Source organism: Vanacampus margaritifer, chromosome 19 (genome assembly GCF_051991255.1).
Source record: "Vanacampus margaritifer isolate UIUO_Vmar chromosome 19, RoL_Vmar_1.0, whole genome shotgun sequence".
NCBI lineage: Eukaryota > Metazoa > Chordata > Actinopteri > Syngnathiformes > Syngnathidae > Vanacampus > Vanacampus margaritifer.
Window position 1 is genome coordinate 12002952 of NC_135450.1, and position 21643 is coordinate 12024594.

At 43.9% G+C, this 21643-nt stretch overlaps 2 protein-coding genes across 2 annotated transcripts; both read left to right on the forward strand.

Annotated features, from left to right (window-relative positions):
* Positions 1–2223: 2223 nt before the first annotated feature.
* Positions 2224–13365, forward strand: zbtb2b (zinc finger and BTB domain containing 2b). Its single transcript, XM_077553260.1, has 3 exons — positions 2224–2658; positions 8251–8431; positions 9768–13365. Exons 2-3 carry the CDS (start codon positions 8259–8261, stop codon positions 11110–11112), a joined length of 1518 nt encoding a protein of 505 aa, XP_077409386.1. The 5' UTR covers positions 2224–2658; positions 8251–8258; the 3' UTR covers positions 11113–13365.
* Positions 13366–14111: 746 nt separating this feature from the next.
* prpf39 (PRP39 pre-mRNA processing factor 39 homolog (yeast)) lies at positions 14112–21091 on the forward strand. Its single transcript, XM_077552863.1, has 13 exons — positions 14112–14278; positions 14945–15316; positions 15749–15996; positions 16088–16332; positions 16529–16696; positions 16845–17025; positions 17450–17557; positions 18669–18833; positions 19326–19452; positions 19547–19815; positions 19982–20166; positions 20313–20505; positions 20641–21091. The coding sequence occupies exons 1-13, from the start codon at positions 14266–14268 to the stop codon at positions 20728–20730; spliced, it is 2364 nt and encodes a 787-aa protein (XP_077408989.1). The 5' UTR covers positions 14112–14265; the 3' UTR covers positions 20731–21091.
* The last annotated feature ends 552 nt before the right edge of the window (positions 21092–21643 follow it).

The window sequence follows — 21643 nt, forward strand, 5'->3', positions numbered from 1 at the left end:
GTTGGTTTTATGGCAAGATTTAAAATCAATTTAGTGGTGGGACAGTCATGTGTGACGCTCTCTTCAGAGGGAGAGAGGATGACTATAAGGAGGTTTCAACAAGACAAGAGTCATTGGGTGTTAGCGCTTCAGGTACCTGCTGGGAGCCAACCAGCATGAGTAAACAAGCATTTTTTGTCCTGTTGTCATTAACATATATAGTGCTGCTCCACCGGTGCGTTTGTTTGTCAAAGATTTCATGCATTTCCCCTCTCACTCGCAGGCCTCCAGTCACGGACACGATCAGATGTTGTTTGTTGATAGGACAAACAACAGGGCCCCGCTTCACAGGCCAGTCCCTCCCACCCATGTCTCCTTTACACACGCCACGGCTTTTCCTGCCCGCCAAGCGGCTGCAGCCCATGAGCGTCCTGTGGACTCCCTGTCCTCAGGCTGAATGGCTCACTGTTTTACAAAAGAAGAACGCCAATCAATGGCAGCCTCTGATGACAACACATGACTTCATTAAGTGATTGTAAAGCAGGGGCCATTTCAGTGTAAAGTTCTCTGGGGGCCATAATAAATTCAGGAGCAAATTTGCAATGATGGAACAAATGTCTTGCAGAATTTGTAGGTTGACGGTTTCTTTTTTCCGTAACAGTTCCTCTGAAGTTTTATTTTTTTGTAGAATTACATGGAAGGCTGGATCAAATTGCTCTCGCCCACTGACTCCGTGATTGGGACTTGAAACGGAACAACAGCCAATTAGGAAATGACCTGAAGTTTGCGTTGTTTGCCAAACACAAATAGAGGAGCAAGTGGTTATGTTGAGTGTTTGTAAAATGGGCCTCGCAAGTCATTCACCACAATAAAAATAACATGGAGGGTTTGTAACTACAATGTACAGTGACAATCTATTCTTCTTCTTTGTATTTTATGGCATTCTGAATGCCCTTGGCACCATACTGCCGCTCAAAGGTGTTATCAAGTAACACTTAAAAAAAAAAGCGTCAAATAAGCACTGCAGTGTACTGTATTTGTGTACAGGTACTCGCAATACGCTAATGTATTGTGCATGTGTATGGATGCGCTCTAACAAGGCACGGGCAATAAAGTTACTATTTCCAAGCAATATCAGTGTGTAAGTAGTAAACAACTATTGTATAATTGCACTTTTTCAACGCTTTTGCAGTAAGACCAAAATATAGTTCATATTTATATAAAATAATTAACTGTAAGTGGTAAAAGTCATCAACTATAATAAGCTATACAGCAGTTTGTGGAAACGGAACAAAGGGTTGCTAAACAGTATGGAATGCACATATTGAGTGTGACTGTTGGCAATTCAATTACACAGATGCTATCAAGTATTCCCTCTATTTTCAATTAGGCCCATACGGATAGTTTTTAACCCTTCCATTCCTTGTTTTTACAATGGACTTAGGACTGGCCCTGGTTAGGAATTGAAACCATGCCGTCTTAATAAATGACAACAGCACATACTGCTACGCAAGCTTGGGTATTTTTTATATATTTTTTTAGGTCACCAATAGTAAAATGATGTAACATCAAGCAGGTACGAAAATGGTCTGACAAACAGCCTTTGGGTTCATTTGTTGAACAAATGACAGTTGGTGTTGTAATAGTTACAATATAATAGTGATACAATTTACAGTCAGTCCTTACTATTTGCTGAGAATAAGGACCAAGACCCGAAAGAAGTTGAGAATTGGAGCCCAGCCCCAATATAATAATTACTAAGATGTAGCAATAATCGCATTAGCATGCTAATAGATGTTGAGGGTCCACTCTAATTTAGTTGGTTCTTGGGGGAACCAAATTTTTAATGTTGAAGGGCTCTTTACTGAAAAAAAATTGGGGAAATAATGTTTTGATGTACAATGTAGCACAAAAGTAACTAAAAAAAAGAAGACTTTGTTTCATTGAATATACTTTTGATAAAACTTTGACTTGTAGGCCAGGTTCAAGTGTTAGCAATTTAATTAATTCGGGTTCAATTGTATTCAAGGTACGGTTAAGTGAAGTTTTAACAAAAGCTTGCAAAATTAACCTATATTTATTTGTATTCAACCAAACTAGCAAAATATAGCCGTTACTACCTGGTTTGGTATGGTATACGACTGTTTCACTGTGCGGTACCCCTTTAAGAAATTACACATATGATATTTAACTGAGCATTAAAAACAAACAGTGGCACGTTGTCGTTCAATGAATGAGTCGCTGTGTGAGCTAGCAGCTAGCATGTAGCCGCCCCGGCTAAAGTCGCCGGCTCGTCTCCGCGGGGCTTTTTTTTCCTTTTCTTTTGGCTCCAACGGCGGTTTAAAACAACAACAAAAAAGGACAGCGCTTGGTCTGGTGGCGTGTGTGAAGGAGGGGGGCGGGGGGGCATTAACGTTACCGCGACCGCCCCCTTGGCCAACGGATCCTTGCAACGGTTGCGTTTGGCTGGGCTTCTTCGCCACAGTCATGTGATTGTAACGTAAAACCCCCTAACCGGAAAACAACCGACGACCCTCTCCGCCGCCGAACGAGCAGCTTACAAAGCTGCTGGTAGCCCGGAGAGGACGGACGTGTCCCCGCCCGGTGACAAACAACCACAAAAACAAGCGGCGGTGGCGTCACGGCGACGATCATTTAGACCGACGGGCAGCGGATAAGGTAAACGCTGGCGACACACTCGTTGACTTTCTACCACCGTTATTTTTCTTTTTGTATTTGAGTATGTGTTCAGCATACGGAGAAGTTCGCGGTCGCTAGCAATCCCCATCCCCCTCGCGTCCGTCCGTGCGTGCGCGCGCCTCTGTACGTGGTTGTCTGCGTGCTAGCTGCGCGTGCACGCACGTCCGTTTCTCGCGCTAGCTTGTAGCAAACCGTGAGGCGGTGGCAGGCACGACGCGCTCCGGTTCTTGTCGCGTCCCGTTTTTCAGCCTGTCTAATCTGCCGTTTATCTTCTCATTCAAGTACCTTTCCGCTTCCTTAAAAAACAAACAAAAAAAACACGTTTACACCATCACCTGCTGCCTCATACCGGATGAATGAGTTTGTGGGTATAAGTTTAAAGTCGTACTACGGAAGTGAGCGCTCCACGTGTCTGCCTCCCAGCAGGGGCGGCGCTATGTCGCCTTGAAACTATTGTCTACTATTATGCCAACTGGAGTCCAATCTAAACCGACTTGTTTAAGGAATCGTGGATTTTAATTGAACCGTCTGACAGGTGCAAAAAAAACAAAACAAATTTCCCCTTGAGGGATTACATTTTGGCAGCGCTTTAGATTTAGCACTTAGCGTCCAAAAGTTTTCCTTGTGCTTTTGTAGGTTTTCTCTACTCTGGCTTCCTCCCACGTTCCGAAACCATAAATGATAACGCTTAACTCTAAGTTGGTCATTAATTGGTGTGAGTGTGAAAGGTTGTCTATATGTGCCCTGCGACTGGCTGGCAAACTCTCCAGGGTTCCTCTGACACACTCAAAATTGGATAAGTGCTATAGAAATGGGATGGATGGTTTAAATTATTAAATGTGTATATAATAAAATAAAATGTGTGCTGTCATTAGGCCTATATCTAAACTTAAAATCAAATAGAGCTGTGCCTTGAAATACGACTGTAATTTGTTCCACAGCCACACTTGTAACTCAAAACACTTGTACTCTATCTCAAATAATCTTTTACCATTGTAATAAATGGTAACACCATTGATTCATTCCAGCCTCCCCCTTAAAATTAAACAACAAAAAATATTGAAAAACAGCACTCCATAATACTGGACATTATGAAAACACACAGTAGTTACATAAGTAGAACTTGTGGCGGCCGTGGCGCTCAGAAGGTCGGCTGTTCGATCCCCGCTCTCCCCCAAGTCATGTGTCGTTGTGTCTTTGGGCAAGGCACTTTACACACATTGCCTCCAGTGCTACTCACACTGGTGTATGGAAGGTGCGAATGTTTGGTGGTGGTCAGAGGGGCCGTAGGCGCACACTGGCAGCCACGCTTCCGTCAGTCTGCCCCAGGGCATCTGTGGCTACTTAAGTAGCTTACTGCCACCACAGTGTGAATGTGTGAGCGCACGAATAATGCAACCACTGTGGAGCGTCTTTGAGTATCTGATTAGAAAGAAAAGCGCTATATAAATCCAATGCATTATTATTATTATTATTATTATAAGTACAACTAAAAAATAAGCTACAGCAAAAAAAAATATTTTAATACACAATAATTTTTTCGATTACACAATGAATTGGGTAAAATACATTTTTAATTTCCATCCCCTTATTCTAAAACAGGACATTAACTCAAATTGACAGTGCAAAAAAATGTTAATTACTTTAGATTTGCAAGAGCATGTTTATTTGTTTTGTTTATTAGTCAGACACCATTGTGTTTACATCACCAATTGGTGTATTTAGATGACATCAAGCTGACGATGACGGGGACTATCAGATCTGTCATTGTGGTTGGTTACGCTACTCTATCTTTAGCCGTTATCCCATACATATTGGATATTTGTCCACATTTGAAATAGGTCTGATTCTCATCTGAGGATTTCAGATTTGTTCAAAGCTTTGCAAGCAGGCGCATTGTCATGGTGAAGCATCCACGACTCGTCCCGCCACAACTCTCGTCTCTTCTCGCGCACTAAGCAAAGAAAATGCCACAACAGGATATGGGTTCTTTTTAGGCATTCTGGTTTTATCTGGTCCACATCCAAAGGGCAAGATATTGTAATGTGAGTTTGAAATACATCGTGTGACACAAGTCGTGGAGCTTTTCGAACAAGATAAATCCAGCATTAGTCGCTGGGTGCGTCATCCACTTAAATAAACGCCTCCCTCAAATAAAGGCTCCCCTCCAACAAATAAACAAACTGTTAATATTTATCTCATAAAGGCTGCTGTTGAAACACAGACCGTAAAATGTTAAACTGTTACCCACATTTCAACTTTGTTGCTACCCAAAACAAGCTTGCAAACCTGTAAACACAGTCTGACTTGGTTCTTTTGCCTTTTCATGGTTTCATAACATCAATTGTACAATATTATGTATTTTTATTCTAAAAATGCATTGAAGTAAAGGCTGCTCCAGACGACACCCGCACCCAGCAGACGCCATCCACATTTGCAGTTGAGTAAATAAATGCCGCTGGCGACTATTTGTGGAAATGCGGTGAATGTCGTCCTTCTGTTTTTAGCCAGCAAAACAGATTAGGTATTACATCAAAGCATTGCACTACTATGGATAAACAGATTCATCATTGAATCTGAGCTTTAAAAAAAAAAATCAGGGAAAAAATTTTATTCAATAATAGCACTGTCATTCTTTTTTTATTTTTTTTTAAAGGAGATTTATAATTGCAAAGTGGCACAATTTGTCGGTTCCTGTTGGTGGTGTCCAATGACAGGAAGTTGATCTAGGTTTTGGTCTGTCGGTCGAACAGACAAGGCATTTGTGAAGTCACTATAGTGCAGTGATTAATACCACTTTATCCTGACACTTTGTGTGACGAACAGCAATAGGCAAGATCTAATCTATGGTGAGAAACTGTAAATCTTTTCGATCCAACAGAAAAGTACGCAGGAAGTCTATTATTTTCATTAGACGATCAACTATTTATACATGGAGCAGATGGCTGTATTTTTGTATCTATTTTCTTTGCCTTTTGCCACGTCAGTCCACGCCATGGAATTTAAAAAAAAAAATTCCCCCCTCCATATTTAAATTTTACCAAGTTTTCTCACAGCCTTTCATGACTGACTGGTAGTGGAAGACGGTGCTGAATACTGGAGGCTCAAATCTGCATTCCGGTTTGGCCCGTGGTCTAGTGCCCCAGTCCTACCATTGACTGCCCTTGGGCAACTGGTAAACACTGCAGTCAAGCTCAAAACACTCAATATTTATGTTTATAGTGACAAGAGAGTCCCTTTTAATATATTGTTTAGACCCCTTTCAGCAAACACTTCACCACAGTGGCAAGCAAAAAAAACAACATTTAACTGGGAGGGGAGAGACCTGAGGGTAGCAGCATAGCACCCCGGGTGTGCGACCATCTGGTGGAGGCAGATGGCAAGATGGGCTGTTGTGTACAATAAGTCGCCGGTTCATAAGCTACGATTAACTAATGCCGTCTAATTCAACAGTAGAGTAAATAATCAATGGTGATCAACTTTGTTTAGGCCCACTTCAAAAAACAACCGTAGTATGCATGCCATGCCAGTGGGGGGCAGTAGGTAAAGAAACAGTTTGAACGAATACCCTTTGTCAGTAAATGAGCTGGCATAATAGTACAAGTTAGATGACATCTGCAGTCTGAAATGTTGGATGAGTCTGTTAACGTTTGTTAACTTCCTGTATGGAGAAAGTGCCGGCCTGTTATCCTCCGCATGGAGGTGGGGGGGTGGTAGGTGGTTTAGAACCAGTTCTGCCTCAGGAATGTGGGCCGACGCCCGCTGCCCTGATCATGTGATGGCCCCAAGACGTCCCAGTCCTCCAGTGACCTCTGAGGGTCGACAGTAACTCTTCTCGATTGGCCAGCGGGATACATCACGCTCTTACATGTCCCCTGAGATAGAACTTCACACGACCTAGAGCCTTAGTCACAAAAAAACAGAGTTGAGCATGTGCAAAGTTCTTTGGACTGAGAGGCTTGCTATTGGTAAGTTGATTCCCTCTGAGGCTGGTGGTCTTCTTCCAGGCCAAGGCAAAGTGATGACTTACGCAAACGTATTAGCAGTTGTTCAAACTGATGAGCTTGGTATCTTTATTCGTAGATTTTTTACAGAGTTCCTTGGGCTTTCCCATTGTTCGGACTCTCTCACCACCAATCACGGTAACCCCTCGTTCACTACATAGCCACGTACTATATAGTGGCCTAATATGTATTGCCCTCATTCTGTTTGGGCGATTCGGCCAGCCAGCTCACTACTTTCTCCTCGTCGCATATCACGTGACCACCGTAACTTTTACGACGCACCGGCGCATAAATCTCCGACTATTTATTGCGAATGAAAATGTTTTAAAACTATACTTTTTGTTCCGTTGTTGTCAATATTTTCAACTAAACGCATTAACTATTTCTGTAGTATATATTTAATGCATCGCTTTGATTGCATCGCTTTGATTGCATCGCTTTGATTGCTGCGCTTGCGCCATGTTTTTTTTTTTTTTTTCATACTCGCCGCAATGCATTGTGGTCTATATCAACCCGTTTGAGTGAACATCGATGTTCACTGCTTTTCAGAGTGCATTGTGGGCAATTTTGAGTGCCCCTACATTTTCGCTCCTTGGACATTCGGACGCCACTACAAAATGGCGGTAACCCTCAGTAGGTCACTATATAGGGAGTGGGGTGCGCATTCGGACACAGTCTGTCCGAAGCCATGAAAGAAAGGGGCGGGGCGTCTGAGTACCGGAAGCTCAAAGATGCACCGCGGCTAATTTACCAAAATAATTATTTATGTTGTTTGTATAAGTGGTTAATTTGTTATGTCGAAGATTTTAAACCCACATGATGTATTTAATGCGAAAATGTTGTTTACTTGCATTCCTGAAGTGAAAAATTAGCTTCAGTGGTTAAAAAACCCATTCAGTAGATTCTAATTTAGCTGTTAAAAAAAAGGGCAAATGCAGTAAGAATTTTTTGTCCTGTTCAAAGTGATGGAAAGTCGAGTGCTCATTGAACTTGTAAGAGTCCCTTTTAAAGCACTTCATGATGCCGGATGGTCTCCTGTCATCTTCATGACATGTCGTCTAATAAATGTCATCATTTTTTCAACTCCTAGGGACTGAATTGAGCTTTTTAACTTTTACTTATAACCTACTTGTCATGTTCATTTCTCAAGAACAACATAATGTTCCTGAGTCAATTTGACCCGGGGCGTGCATGTTCATTATCCAATAGTATAATAGTAAAATATTGTTGTTTTGGGAAAAACACAACTATTTTTTGCTTGTTTGTTTGTTTATCGTTTATCCGAGTCAGTTTGGCCGGCAACATAACAGAAAGATGGTGTCTGAAGCATCCTTGTGTGACCGACCGCACTGATCATATGAGAGCACTGCTCAGGGAATAAAACACTCATAATGAGCTCACTGTCTTTGCGCAGCCCTTCCAACACTAATTATAGAAGGAGTTTGCTTCGCCGCTACGCTGCTGTGAAGCTTTCGAGCTTCGAAAAAGTCATCATCTCCGTGCGGTCGCCGTCGCCTCCGGTTTCGTCGCAGACAGGAAACTGAGTGGCGCTTGTGTGTGCGTGCAGGTTGAAGAATGGAGTTGGCCAACCACGGTCTTATCCTGCTGCAGCAGCTCAACGCTCAGAGAGAGTTTGGCTTCCTGTGCGACTGCACCGTGGCCATCGGGGACGTGTTCTTTAAGGCCCACAAGGCCGTGCTCGCCGCCTTCTCCAACTACTTTAGAATGCTCTTCATTCACCAGGACAGGTACAGGACACACACCATAAACAATCAGCATCAATGAACAGTGTGGATTGCTGTGTGGCAAGAAAAAAATAAAAAGACGCAATGAGATGAAAGTTACAAATATTTTTTTAGAGGGGGGTCAATATTACGAGAAAAAAAGTGGCAAATTTGCAAGAGAAAAAACTCAGAAACTTATGTGGAATACACATAGCGTACTACTCAGATGTTTTCTGCAAATAAGGAGATAGTAATTAACTATATCATGTAAAGCATTCGCACTTGGGTACTGCCAGCGACAAAAGACGCCTCTCTTTGCGAAGGTCCACACACTGGGGATCAAGCATTTAAGTTAATTCATTAAAATATATATTTACTTGTACATTTATGCTTAAGAATTCTTATTTACACATTCATACGTTTTTTTTTTTTTTTTTGTACAAGTAGCTGCTGCTCTCCGTCATTCACTTGCATTTACCTAAAGCATGCTAGTTTCTGATTGGTTAGTTTAAGTCAGCTGATAGGGGATCAGGAAGTGTTGTCGCTCTAGTTGCCGTGCATGACGTGTAAAGATTAAATTAACTCATTCACTCCCAGCCATTTTCACTGAAGCAACCCCATTTGCTCCCGGCTGTTGTACTGGCTTTTGCCGGATTTTGCCAGGCCCACAGAATATTGTGTTCTATTGCTATAAAAACATGGAACCTACCACGATAAATATTAGTCTCTTCTTTCATCAGGGGAAAAAAGAACATACATTTGTATCTGTTTCCGTTTTGCAGCAATTAGCATTAGAATATAGCTAAGTTTCATCATTATTCACAAATCTGTTTAGAACTGTGGGGAAATCGGCTTGTTTGCTACATGGCCCTGGTTGATCTCTTATAATTTACTGCCACCTGCTGGCCGTTTTTGTAATTACTACCATTGCTTCACCTGTTCTCTGCAGTTCAGAGGCTGCAGCAAAGCCTTCTGTATCCTCTAGCATTAAAAAAACCCATTAAAACACCGTATAAATAAATTTTGGGGACCATGGCAATATTTAAAATAGAATGTTTTTATACGTTTTGGGAGTAAATGAGTTAAGAATAAATCCATCTCCATCCTGGCTTTTCATTTTATAAACAGTGTCCTCTTAACCACCAACAAATCCTCACATTAGACTAGCTAGGCTACGTGTATTTGTCATAAGTTTTGTATTTTGTTCTCTCAAAAAAATATTTTTCTTGCACTTTATAAAGTGGCAAATTTGCAAGTTTTTTTTCTTTGAATATTACCCGCCCGCAGAAAAAATATAAATTTATGCGTGGCCCTAATAGGCGGTCATAGAAAGTTGCTACATCTGATGTTGTTCTTTCAGTGACTGCGTGCGTCTGAAGGCGTCGGACATCCAGCCGGACATCTTCAGCTACCTGCTCAACTTGATGTACACGGGCAAGCTGGCCCCCCAGCTCATAGACCCCACGCGTCTGGAGCAAGGCGTTCGCTTCCTGCACGCCTACCCTCTGCTGCAGGAGGCCAGCCAGTCGGTGTACGCGCACCCCGAGCAGAGCATCAACCTCTCCACCTCCCTCTACGGCATCCAGATCGCCGACCAGAAGGCGGCGCTGTCGGCCCACTTGCCGCTCTCCTCGCCCGTCGACATGGAGACGCTGGGATCGGAGGCCCAGTACCCATCCGCGGCGGCGGCGGCGGCCAGGCCGGCCGCCTCCCCTCCGGAAGCGGAGGCGTCAACTAGCGGGGTCCAGCCTGCCGCAGAGGAGGCGGCGTCAGAGTCACCGAGCGTGGACGGCGGCGGCGCCAACGCCATTCTGCACGTGAAGCCCAGCATCATGAAGAGGAGCGCGTCCTTCCGGAAGCATTACTCCTGCCACCTGTGCCGGACTCGCTTCAACCAGAGGAGCCTGCTAAGGGAGCACCTCCTGCAGCACGCCCAGACGGCGGACAACCAGAACGCCTTCTCGCTCGTAACGTTCGCCGAGCAGAGCGCGGCGGAGGCAGAGGGGCTCCTGAAGGCAAGCAGAGTCGCCGCCATGGAGATCATCAGCGACAGCGAGCAAACGCCCGCCCCTGGCAACAACTCGGACTCACCCCGCGCCGAAGTGTCGGCCTCCGGGTGGGGCGCGGGCGGCCCCAACGCCCAAGCGGACACGCCGCCCCCCTCGGACATCGCCGACATCGACAACCTGGAGAACGGCGACCTGGACCGCGAGCTGAAGCGGCGGAAATACGAGTGCTGCACGTGCGGCCGCAAGTTCATCCAGAAGAGCCACTGGCGCGAGCACATGTACATCCACACGGGCAAGCCGTTCAAGTGCAGCGCCTGCGGCAAGAGCTTCTGCCGCGCCAACCAGGCCGCCCGCCACGTCTGCCTCAACCAGGGCGCCGACGCCTACACGCTGGTGGACCGCCAGAGCATGGAGCTGTGCGCGGCCGGCGATGACAGCAGCCAAATGGAGGCCATGTTCCTGGCCACGTCCAAGCCATACAAGTGTAACATTTGCGCCACCACCTTCTCCAGCCCCAACGAGGTCATCAAGCACCTGTGCTTCACGCAGGGCGGCCTGGCGGGGCTGCCGGGGGGCGCCGCCGCCACCGCCCTCATGCTCACGCACGACGAGCTCTCCAAAGACGACGGCTCGGATCTGTCCAACTCGGGAACGCCGCTCGAGGCCATCAAGGCTGAGGACGTCCCGGTGGAGTAGCCGCCAAAACTGCCAATTTGCTATTTTGTTCCTAAATTATAACTCATGACTAAGCTAAAAGATGTCAGTCGGGGTTTTGTTTTCATTTTTATGTGCGAGGTCTTTTTTTTCCTTCTCTTTTGTGTTCCATTCACATCGACTTGAATCGAACGAGGGGAAATAACCGGCATTGCGGCTCCTCTCTACAGAAAGCCGTTTAAGAATTTTTTCTTTGATAAACTACTAGTGCGTTGAATTGTTCGTGTACTAGTACTCTCGTTGTCCTTACTTGTGAGACAAATTCAGGGCACTAGTTGAACGACTGTCTTACTAGTGACACTTTCCCTTTGTCATTACTGCACACTTATAGAACAACTACACATTACTAGCAAGTCAAAACTGTGCACTAGTGTACGTCTGGGTGCTACTAGTTAGACTAGTGACGCACTAGATCAGGTCAACATGGTGTCCGCCGGCATCAACCCCAAGGACCATATGAGTAGCCCGTAATCCGTTTTAAAGATAGCTCACCCATGATGGGACATTGTGATTTTCTAGGAATATTGTAGACGTGATCATTAACTTCAGGAGATTTATAGAAATAATAATAATGTTAACTAGTTTGAATTTTATGCCATCATTAGTGGTACTAGTAGAATGCTCATGCCAACTTAGTGCACAGTTATCCCCCTCTGCTAATATGTAATATGCTGTAGTTGTTCTACTAGTGCGCAGAAATATCATTGGAAAAGACATTGTCATTTCACTAGTACATGGAAATGTCTTACTAGTGCGAGCAAAGAGCATTCCCATACATGAACAATTCACTAATAGGACGTCGAATAAACGCTTAAAACGACGCGTCCCACCTCACTTGAGCTGCGGCGGAAACGTTCGCGTTCAAAGAGGAAGCGAGGGGCCCGTCCTGCAAGTCAGGCGGTTGCGAGGCCAATACTTCCAACCTAATCATGCTTTGCTGCAGGGAGACGCATTAGAAGTGCAACTAAAGTCCACAAAACACACATCCGAGACAATCTGTGATCATGACGTCTTCCATTTTTGTTTGTTTGGTGATCAGCAAAATTGAGTGAAAACGATGTGCACCTTGTTCATTTGTTCCAAGCACATTTAGTTCCCTTGACATTTAAAGTTTGAACAAAGAAGAAGTAAAAGTATAAATTAAAACTTGAATCCACCCCTTTTAAATCTTTCTAATTTTATACAAGAGTATATTGTGATGAAAATGTAGCTTTCAGAGTAGAAATGCTTTTGATTTAGCTGGTCCTGGAGGATGGGAGAGACAAATAGTTTTAACTGTAGCTTTAAATCAACGATGAGCTTGTTATAATAGTAGTTACTGCCTGGTCAGATAGGTGTCGTTCCATCCATATATAAAATAGGAAACTGAAGCATTTCATTGAAAAGCATGTATGTCAAATGTTTTTGTTTCAATCCCAAAATTATTTTTGTGCTTTTTATCTGAATACAACAAACAGTTGTTCACAGTTACGTCTTTTATTGAAAGAAATGACCAGATAGTAATATTTGCTAAAACCAAGTAATGTTTTTGTCCAAGTTTGGTGTTTTTAAACTTCTGATCCCCCCCCCCCCCCTATTTTAATACAAAACATATCCATGTCAATTTGTTTTAATTAAAACACAATTTTATTTACTTTGGGGTTTTGAGGCGCAGAATTTGGAGATACATGTACATGCTTTTCTCTTTAGTTATTGTTACACTAGCTAAAACCTATGTTTTCCTCATCTAGAATAAGATGGTTGGGATATTTGTTCTTCTGAAAAGGTGCAGCAAAGATAATGTGGTTGCATTGTTGCAGTTACCACAGTGTAGTAGCTAGATGGCGCTATTTGTGCTGAAGTGCACTAACATGCACACGTCTGTTGCTCACAAGAACATTTCGAATCGAATATTTTTTTAAGTCGTTCACTGCTCAGTGAGTGTGTGTGTGTGTGTGCGTGCGTGCGTGCGTATACAAGATGTTTATATCTCAGGAAGATGACAGTTTGACACCGTCCTGTATGTGTGTGTGTGTGTGTATGTTTGTCCCATGTTATGGAGACATCAGGACGAGTCCATCCCATAATACTTGAGTAACACATGCTGATGTTCCCTCTCAAAGCTCGTCTGGCATCTACTGTGATCAATATGTGCTCTCAGGAATGTGACTTTTTTTTCCTTTCCTCTATCAACAGCTTTGTTTTTGTTTTTTTAAGTGAAGAACAAACAATAAAACGTGTCTTTTGTAACACTGACTTGTGCAATATAAATTCTTCAGAGGACAACGATGTCCAAATTCAGGTTTGGGATGACTGCTGGTTTTGAAAGAAGCAATTCGTCAAACTAGAAAGTCCCTAAATTAGGAGGCTTGTGTGCTATCACCCTGTTGTCTGCTACAGACAGGAATTGAGTTTTGCCACGAGGCAGGTGAACAAGCATTTGGTATGTGTGACGACGGCCCTTCACCAGCCAGGCCTGGCAACGACTGAGGTAACCGACATAAATAGGGTAATGATTTTTTTTTTTTTAAATCTAAAGTGTAATGTGAGAAGTCTTTTTTTCCTGAGCTACATAAAATCCTTAAAATGACCGATTAATTACTGATTTTAACAGCTTAATCGGCAAATTTGGTGCATTAGATTTAGTATTAGGTGAAAAAAAATAAGGGACAATGTTAAGAAAAAAAATTCTACGTCTTAAAATGTCAAGTTTACAACACGAAATTCACGTTACAGCTCATATGGAGGCATTTTAGCTCAGGATTAGACACACTGCCTTCTCTTATTTTCGAACTTTTTCTTTATTTCAAAGCAATTGCATAAATTCGTGGCCTGGCTAAAGATTGCGTGTACTGTAGGCGCGAGGTATGTCGTCACGTAAGAAATGCGTCGTTTTTGTTTGTTTTGTTTTCTTTTATAAGTCATTAACTTATTGTGTTTTATTGCGTTTATATTAGAAAATATTACAGTATGTGTCGAAAGTGTTAAGGGCGTACACTAGGCGTTTCTAGACGAAGGCCTAGTCTGCTGAGCATGCGCACTGGACGGTTTTTCTTCTTCTCAGTTTAAAAAAAAGATGGTGGACGAACCACGCTACGCCGTCGTGGTTTAGATAAAGCGACAGAGAACGCCACTACAAGTTCGATAAAAGAGTACATGGAAGCTCCTGGTAAGATTCTGAACCGCCTTTTTACCCACATATAGTTAATCTGACGTATCAATACATTAAAAAAAGATTTGGGGAAAGCCGCTGAGTACGTCTATTTCCTGGGAAATGAGGCGGCAAATGGCTTATATCAACACATTTTCAGTTCATAGACATAAGAAGGTCAAAGACGAATTAAGTGTCCCGATAGCTATTAAAGTCAACATTGTTGGTTTTACTTGCACAGCCGAAAATGTCGCGTGTTTGTTTTGACTTAAAACAACGTTAGGAAGGCCGCTTGCGTTCACGATAGCTGCGGCGGCGAGTCCAGGAAATAGACGACGGCGTAGGCCCAACTTGAGGTTGAACTTAGCATGTTTATCTGCGGCGTTGTTTGCGCAACAAAGCAGCCCCAAAACAAATTGATATAAGCTCTTATCGCGATCACAAAATATATGCCAGTTAAATCGGGTAAATGTATCCGATTTTAAGTTAGTTATGCCCCTGCTATCTACGTAGTGTCCCATGTTCAACTTTGTGATCAAATAGTACAACTAGCCTAAATAATAACAGCAGGACCAGAGTAATGTCCAAGTGAAATGTTTGTTCTTGCAAGAATTAGTTAGCACTTTAAAATAGTCATTTTTATTGATAGTTAAACTGCTAAACTGACTGATTTATTCCTTCCAGAAAAGCCTATCACTGGAATGCTGGAATCAGAGCCCCATGCCCCAGCGAGTAATGGTGAAGCATACCCCGCTGCTCTAAACCAAACCGCCAGCTGGACCATGGAGCAAGCCGCCCCAGAACCTAGCATGGATTCTCTTTCTGGGGCAGGAGACCACCCCAACCCTCCATTGCCACCTCCCCCACCTCCTCCTCCGGAGGTGGGCACTGTGGAGAAAGGTGCGGAACAGTTTCAGGCCGCTAACGCGCCACTTTATCCAGATGAGCAGCCGCCGCCACCACCGCCGCTTCCACCACAGCCCCCGGAACAGCCGCCGGGACATAAAGCAGAGTCCATGGAGACTCAGCCATACACCCCAGGAACGACCATTCAAGGTAAAAAAGTAGAGCGGGGCGATTGATGTAAAAAAAAAAATAATAATAATAATCGCGATTGATATAGACATCAGGATCACTAAAAATGATTGTTCATTGAGTTCAAACCTGAGTATTTATTCAATTACCAAAACTCAACACACTTGCTGAGCTATTAACAAAGTGCATTCAGGTTACTTTAACAATGTTGGGAACATGCCCACGCACACACAAGCCGCCTATTGGCACATTAATCGTTTTTCTTTGATTATATTTTTTATGATCAAGAGTAGCCAACATCACGTTTGGATTAATATAAAGAAAAATGTTCATTCAAACAAAGACAGTACATTATGCAACATTTCCTAACCTTTGAGTCAAGGCACAAATGTTACATTAGAAGAAGCTGTTTGGGAATCTCTGCATCATGGCCTTCTGTTGATTTTCCTACAGATGGTACCGAGGTGTCGCAAGCTGCTGATGACGGCATGGAGCTTGAGGACTCCACGAAAGATGCAGCTCAAGAAATTACCGCTGCCCAGGAGGCCGCCGCTGCCCAAGAAGCCGCCGCTGCCCAAGAAGCCATTGCTCCTTCAGAGCCGGAGCTCCCCAGCGAGTTTGAAAAACTCTTGAAAGGATGTGAAGACAATGCAGAGGACTTCAACGGCTGGGTCTACCTGCTGCAATACGTCGAGCAAGAGGTAAAGAATAATACAAACGCCCCATCAACGACAATGGAGGCATGTAGAAAATGATAAAATGATGCAATGTTAACCCTCCTTATTCTTTCAGAATATTCTGGAAGCGGTGAGGAAGTCATTCGACGTTTTCCTCCTGCGGTATCCATACTGTTACGGGTACTGGAAGAAGTACGCCGACATAGAGAAAAAGCACGGCTACATACATGTGGCGGAGGAGGTGTACCGGCGAGGCTTGCAGGCCATCCCGCTCAGCGTGGATCTTTGGCTGCACTACATGACCTACATCAAGGAGAACTCTGACACAAGCGACCCGGAGACCGAGGGGCGCATTCGAGCGTAAGTAGAAACCACATCTAGTCCGCTTAAAAGAGGGTCCTTGGTTTACCCCGGTCCCGATATGAGGGTACAAACTAATGTTATCTTGTTGCCGTAGTAACCCAAGAACCCTCCTGGGAGTATTATTGTTTTCGTCCAGCCTTTTTATGCACAGCGCAAAACCGCAACGTGAATTTTGTCTTTGTTTCCTCTCCAGGGCGTATGAACATGCCGTGCTGGCAGCCGGTACGGACTTCCGCTCGGACCGCCTTTGGGAATCTTTCGTCATCTGGGAGACAGAGCAAGGAAAGCTTGCGAACGTCACCGCCGTCTACGACCGCATCCTGGGCATCCCCACGCAGCTCTACTCTCAGCACTTACAAAAGTAAGGAAAAGTCCAGATTTATTTGAGCTACGGTTGCCAAGATTTGTTGGCCCTAAAAAAATAAATACATTTTTTTTTAACATCCAGCCCTAATTCGACTTTTTTTGGTGGCTATTTGCTGTTAAAACTCTTAATTTGACACATGCAGGTTTAAAGATCACGTGCAGGACAACCACCCCAAACATTTCCTGTCCGAGGAGGAGTTTGTCCAGCTGAGGCTGGAGCTCTCCAAAGCCAGCCTGGCCTCCATGGTGGGAGAAGACGGAGACACGCCCGCCCCCCAGGAGGATCTGCCGCCCGGCACGGAGGATCTCGCCGACCCCGCTAAGGTAAGAGTCCGGGACAAATCGAGGGAAGAATTTTTAAAACGCAAAAAGAAAAAGACATTCTGGAGTTAGATGGAGGTTGCCTGTTGTCCACAATGTCCATGTGGATTAAGAGAAGAGTTTGAAGAGTTGTCTTTATGTCGGCAGCAAAGCCAAAGACAGCCAAGGGGGGCTTGACGCTGGCATCCTGTCAGGGACACTCGCCCTTAAACTAAACGGAACAACCGAGGCCCATTGACACGCAGCACCTCCACCTAGAGGTTGATATGCAGGGTGCATATATACACCCCCCCTCTCCAGGCCTCTTGTCTCTGGTGATGTAAATCTATGGCTGCGGGGCCGCCACCAGCAGCTATTACATCAAGTGGAACCGGTGATCGTTGTCAGGTCGTCCAACTGTGTGCGCTTTGTCTGTGTTTTCATCTAGAGAGTGACAGAGATTGAGAACATGCGCCACAAAGTCATCGAGGCTCGACAGGAAGTCTTCAACCACAACGAGCACGAAGTCAGCAAGCGCTGGGCCTTTGAGGAAGGGGTACGACTGTCATCATATGCACAGCTACATGCTATTCATCTCATTCAAATTCCCCAAATTTTCGCTTTACAAAAGTCACAGTTAACAAATGTACCTCCATCTTTTCTGTCTCTAATGCCGGGTTTTTATACGTCGTTTAAAAAGCATTTAAAATCATTAAATAGATTGTTGAAATTAATGCTGTAAATGGCAATGTGATAGCTCTGAATAAGAAAAGAAAAATGTTGCTAGTGTCCAGCATGAAACACTAATGCCATCTAGTGGCAGTAAAAAATTCCCTCAACACAAATCAACTCTCATGTTCATACTCCTTAAAAGTACTGTTATCAGTGAACTAAATCTATACCCACTTTTGTATTTGGTACTCATATTGGTCCAATTTTTTTTGAATTTTCAATGAAAAATATTTTATTGGACATTCAGAAGATATAATGTGCATTCAATTAATTTGGAGAATTAATAATATACAGAGTACTGAGAGAGAGAGTGTGTGTGTATATATATATATATATTAGGGGTGTTATAAAAAATCGATTCGGCAATATATCGCGATGTTGCAGCATGCAATTCTCGATTCGATATGCGGCCGAATAGATTTTTAAACATACATTTTTTTATGTGCATATTCAACAAAACGTCTTACTTAGGGTTAGGATTTACACTTTAAGCATGGAAGAATGTTCTATTAATGGACATTAAGCCTTAATATTTGATTTCAGTGCTGTTCAAACATGAAACCGACTGCAACCCGTTTGTTAAATGCAGTGGCTCAGTTATAAGCCTGAATTTTCAGATAAATAAATGCATTTTCATACAAATCTTACAGTGTGCATGTACAAGTTTTCTAAATTTGAGTAAAAAAATCGAAATATTCAATTTATAGATTTGCGTCGGGATTAATTGGTATCGAATCGTGACCTATGAACCGTGATTCGAATTGCCAGGTACTAGGCAATTCACACCCCTAATATGTATTTGTGTGTATGTATGTATATATGGGCATTAAATTAGTTTTAAGTTGCATTAAAAAGCTTTAAATTAGATTTGGTGATAACCTGCAGAAACCCTGTTAATCTGTAACACTAACGATCCCTTTGGTCTATTTTTTTAGATCAAGAGGCCGTACTTCCACGTGAAAGCCCTGGAGAAGACGCAGCTGAACAACTGGCGAGAGTACCTGGACTTTGAGATGGAGAACGGCACCCCGGAGCGTGTGGTTGTTCTCTTTGAACGCTGCCTCATCGCTTGTGCTCTCTATGAAGAGTTCTGGATCAAGGTATAAAGACTTTTTTTCCCCCCCTCTACACCACTTCTGCTCTCGCCGCTTCCCTGCACTCCCCCCTCATCATCGATGACAATCACACGGCGTAAAACGGAAGAAAAAAAAAAACGAGAAAAAAAACCCGACAAATCCGACAAAACCGTCATGCACTCTCTTTGCGTGTAACGTTGATATGTGACTGTATCTGTTGTATTAGGGGATGGCCAGCTTGCCACACAAGATTTGACTGCAGCATTTGCCAACTGCATCTTCTTCGTCTCCCACTACCTTACAGAATCTTATCTAATTGGTTCCATGAAGGTGCTGATGGGTTTACACAGACAAATTCTAAAAACGATCTTGTCAATGACGACATTCAGCCGGGTCCGAGAAGCTGGAAATGTAAACGTCCGGCCTTGTCTCTTTCTTTGCCTTTCTTTCTCTCTCTGCTTTCCTGTCCTCTGCTCGCTCTCCTTCCCACTTTCTCTTCTTTTCACGCTTCAAAAGTACGCCAAGTACCTGGAGGGCCACAGCATCGACGGCGTCCGGCACGTCTACAGTAAGGCCTGCACCGTCCACCTGCCCAGGAAGCCCGCCATCCACCTGCTGTGGGCCGGCTTCGAGGAGCAGCAGGGTGAGGAGCACCAAATGAAATCCTCTCCTGTATCCGCGCACAACTGAAAACGTCCAACTGATTGCTTTCCTTGCTCTTCCCGCCCTCCCCCAAGGCAACGTGGAAGGCGCCAGCAACATCCTGAAGACCCTGGAGACGGTGGTGCCCAGCCTGGCCATGGTGCGACTGCGGCGGGTCAGCCTGGAGCGTCGGCGCGGCAACCTGGACGAGGCGGAGGCGCTGCTGAAAGAGGCCTTGGACGCGTCCAAGACGGCGTCCGAGTTGTCCTTCTACGCCGTGAAGCTGGCGCGGCAGTCCCTCAAGGTGCAGAAGAGCCTGAGCAAAGCCCGGAAAGTGCTGCTGGATGCCATTGAGAGAGACGAGGTAATGGCGATGAGGAAGCCGCAATTGTGCTAATGTTTGTTCAAGTATTAATAATACGTAATTTGTCATAATAAATGTTAGATGTGTGTGTATATATAAAAGTGTTCATAATCACTTGGCAAATAATTGAATAATGAATACAAATGATTCATTCCTGTTCTCTCAGACATGTCCGAGGCTTTATCTCAACCTGCTGGAGCTGGAGTACAGTGGCGACGTGACACAGAACCAGGCCGAGATTCTGGCCTGTTTCGACCGGGCTTTGAAGAGCCGCATGGAGATGGAGTCGCGCCTCCTCTTCGCTCAGCGCAAAGTGGAGTTCCTCGAGGACTTTGGCACCGACATCCATACGTGAGTTTGTAGCAGAATGTCCTCGAGGAGCTGCATCTTAAGATGGATTTCAATTTGATATTGTCGCACCCAGAATCTGGGCTTTTTCTCTCTCTTTTTTTCTGCTTGTTTATCTGACACTGCGGAAATTCCTTATGTTGTTTCAGGCTGGTGGCCGCTTACGAAGAACACCAGAACCTGCAGAAGGAAGTGGACTTGGAAAAAAGGAAGGCGGAGAACGGCTACGACAGCTCTCAGGAACCCGATGCCAAACGGCAGCGCATGGACGACGGCACAATGGCCGCCGCTGGGACGGACATGCAAGCCAACAGCGCGTACAATTACAACAGTTGGTACCAGGTGGGTTTTAGATTTAATAGTATCCATTTCTGATTCCTGCTGCAGAAAGTGATCCAGTTTCACTTCATCACTGCAAAATCCAGTGGACCCCCCCCCCCCCCCAAAAAATATATAATATGTTCTTCTCTTTTTCAGCAACAGTATGGCGCCTGGAACCAAAACTCATGGGGCCAGTACAACCAGTACGCCCAGTATAACCAGTACTACCCTCCTCCTCCAACATGATGGACGCGACCGCGATCTCGGCCTTTCATTGGAGAATGTGCTTAGCTTTTCAAATTAAGACTTTCCCAAAAGAATTGTTTTATGGTTTGAATCGAACTCATTATTTCAAATACAGTACACATTGTAGCGCCTCTTTGGGGATCAGAAACTCTGAAAGGTGCATGTTGTTTGTAAAGACGGGCTTACTTCCTCCCCCCCCACACACCCTGTGCTTTAGATGCGGAAGGTTTACTTTCTAAGTCTCTTTATGCTACTCGTTAAATTTAAAGAATTTTTAATGTGGTTCAATCAACCCAAAATGAAGACTTCCCATTTACCTTTTTGTTGACCTGATTTCATAATAAACAGATTGATAACCTGATGTGTCCCAGCTTCAGTTAATCCTTTTCCATTATAGATACAACGAAGCACATTTGTGTGTTGTGTGAATCACTTGACTCAATGAATGCGAATGTCTTAACTAGATTTTACATGGTAAAGCGACAGTACCAAAACACTATCCAAGTGTTAACGAAATGCAGCTATATTAGCTTAGCTTAAAATAGCGTTTTTCTTTCGAGGTCACAAAAACTTTTGGAATCAACAACTGAGGGCGGGAATTAATAAGCTTCGGCTTCATCCCGTCAGCCTTTTTTCTTTTTGGAAAGGGTGTAATTGTATGTGAAAGTTTAATGTTGTAAATTTTCACAAGGAATGTCCAAGAGGCAAAATGAACAAATAACAAAACAAAATGGTCGCCTCCGTACATCAACTTCCAAATTCCCAGATGTAAGTTTGAGATATCGATGACTTGAGTTGTCCTGTTGGCTGCGAAACTTAAGCGTCTCCACCATAATATAGACACAATAACAGAAAATTAAAATGCCTAATGTATGTACTGAATTTCATAATGAGTGCAAATGTTTATTCTCTC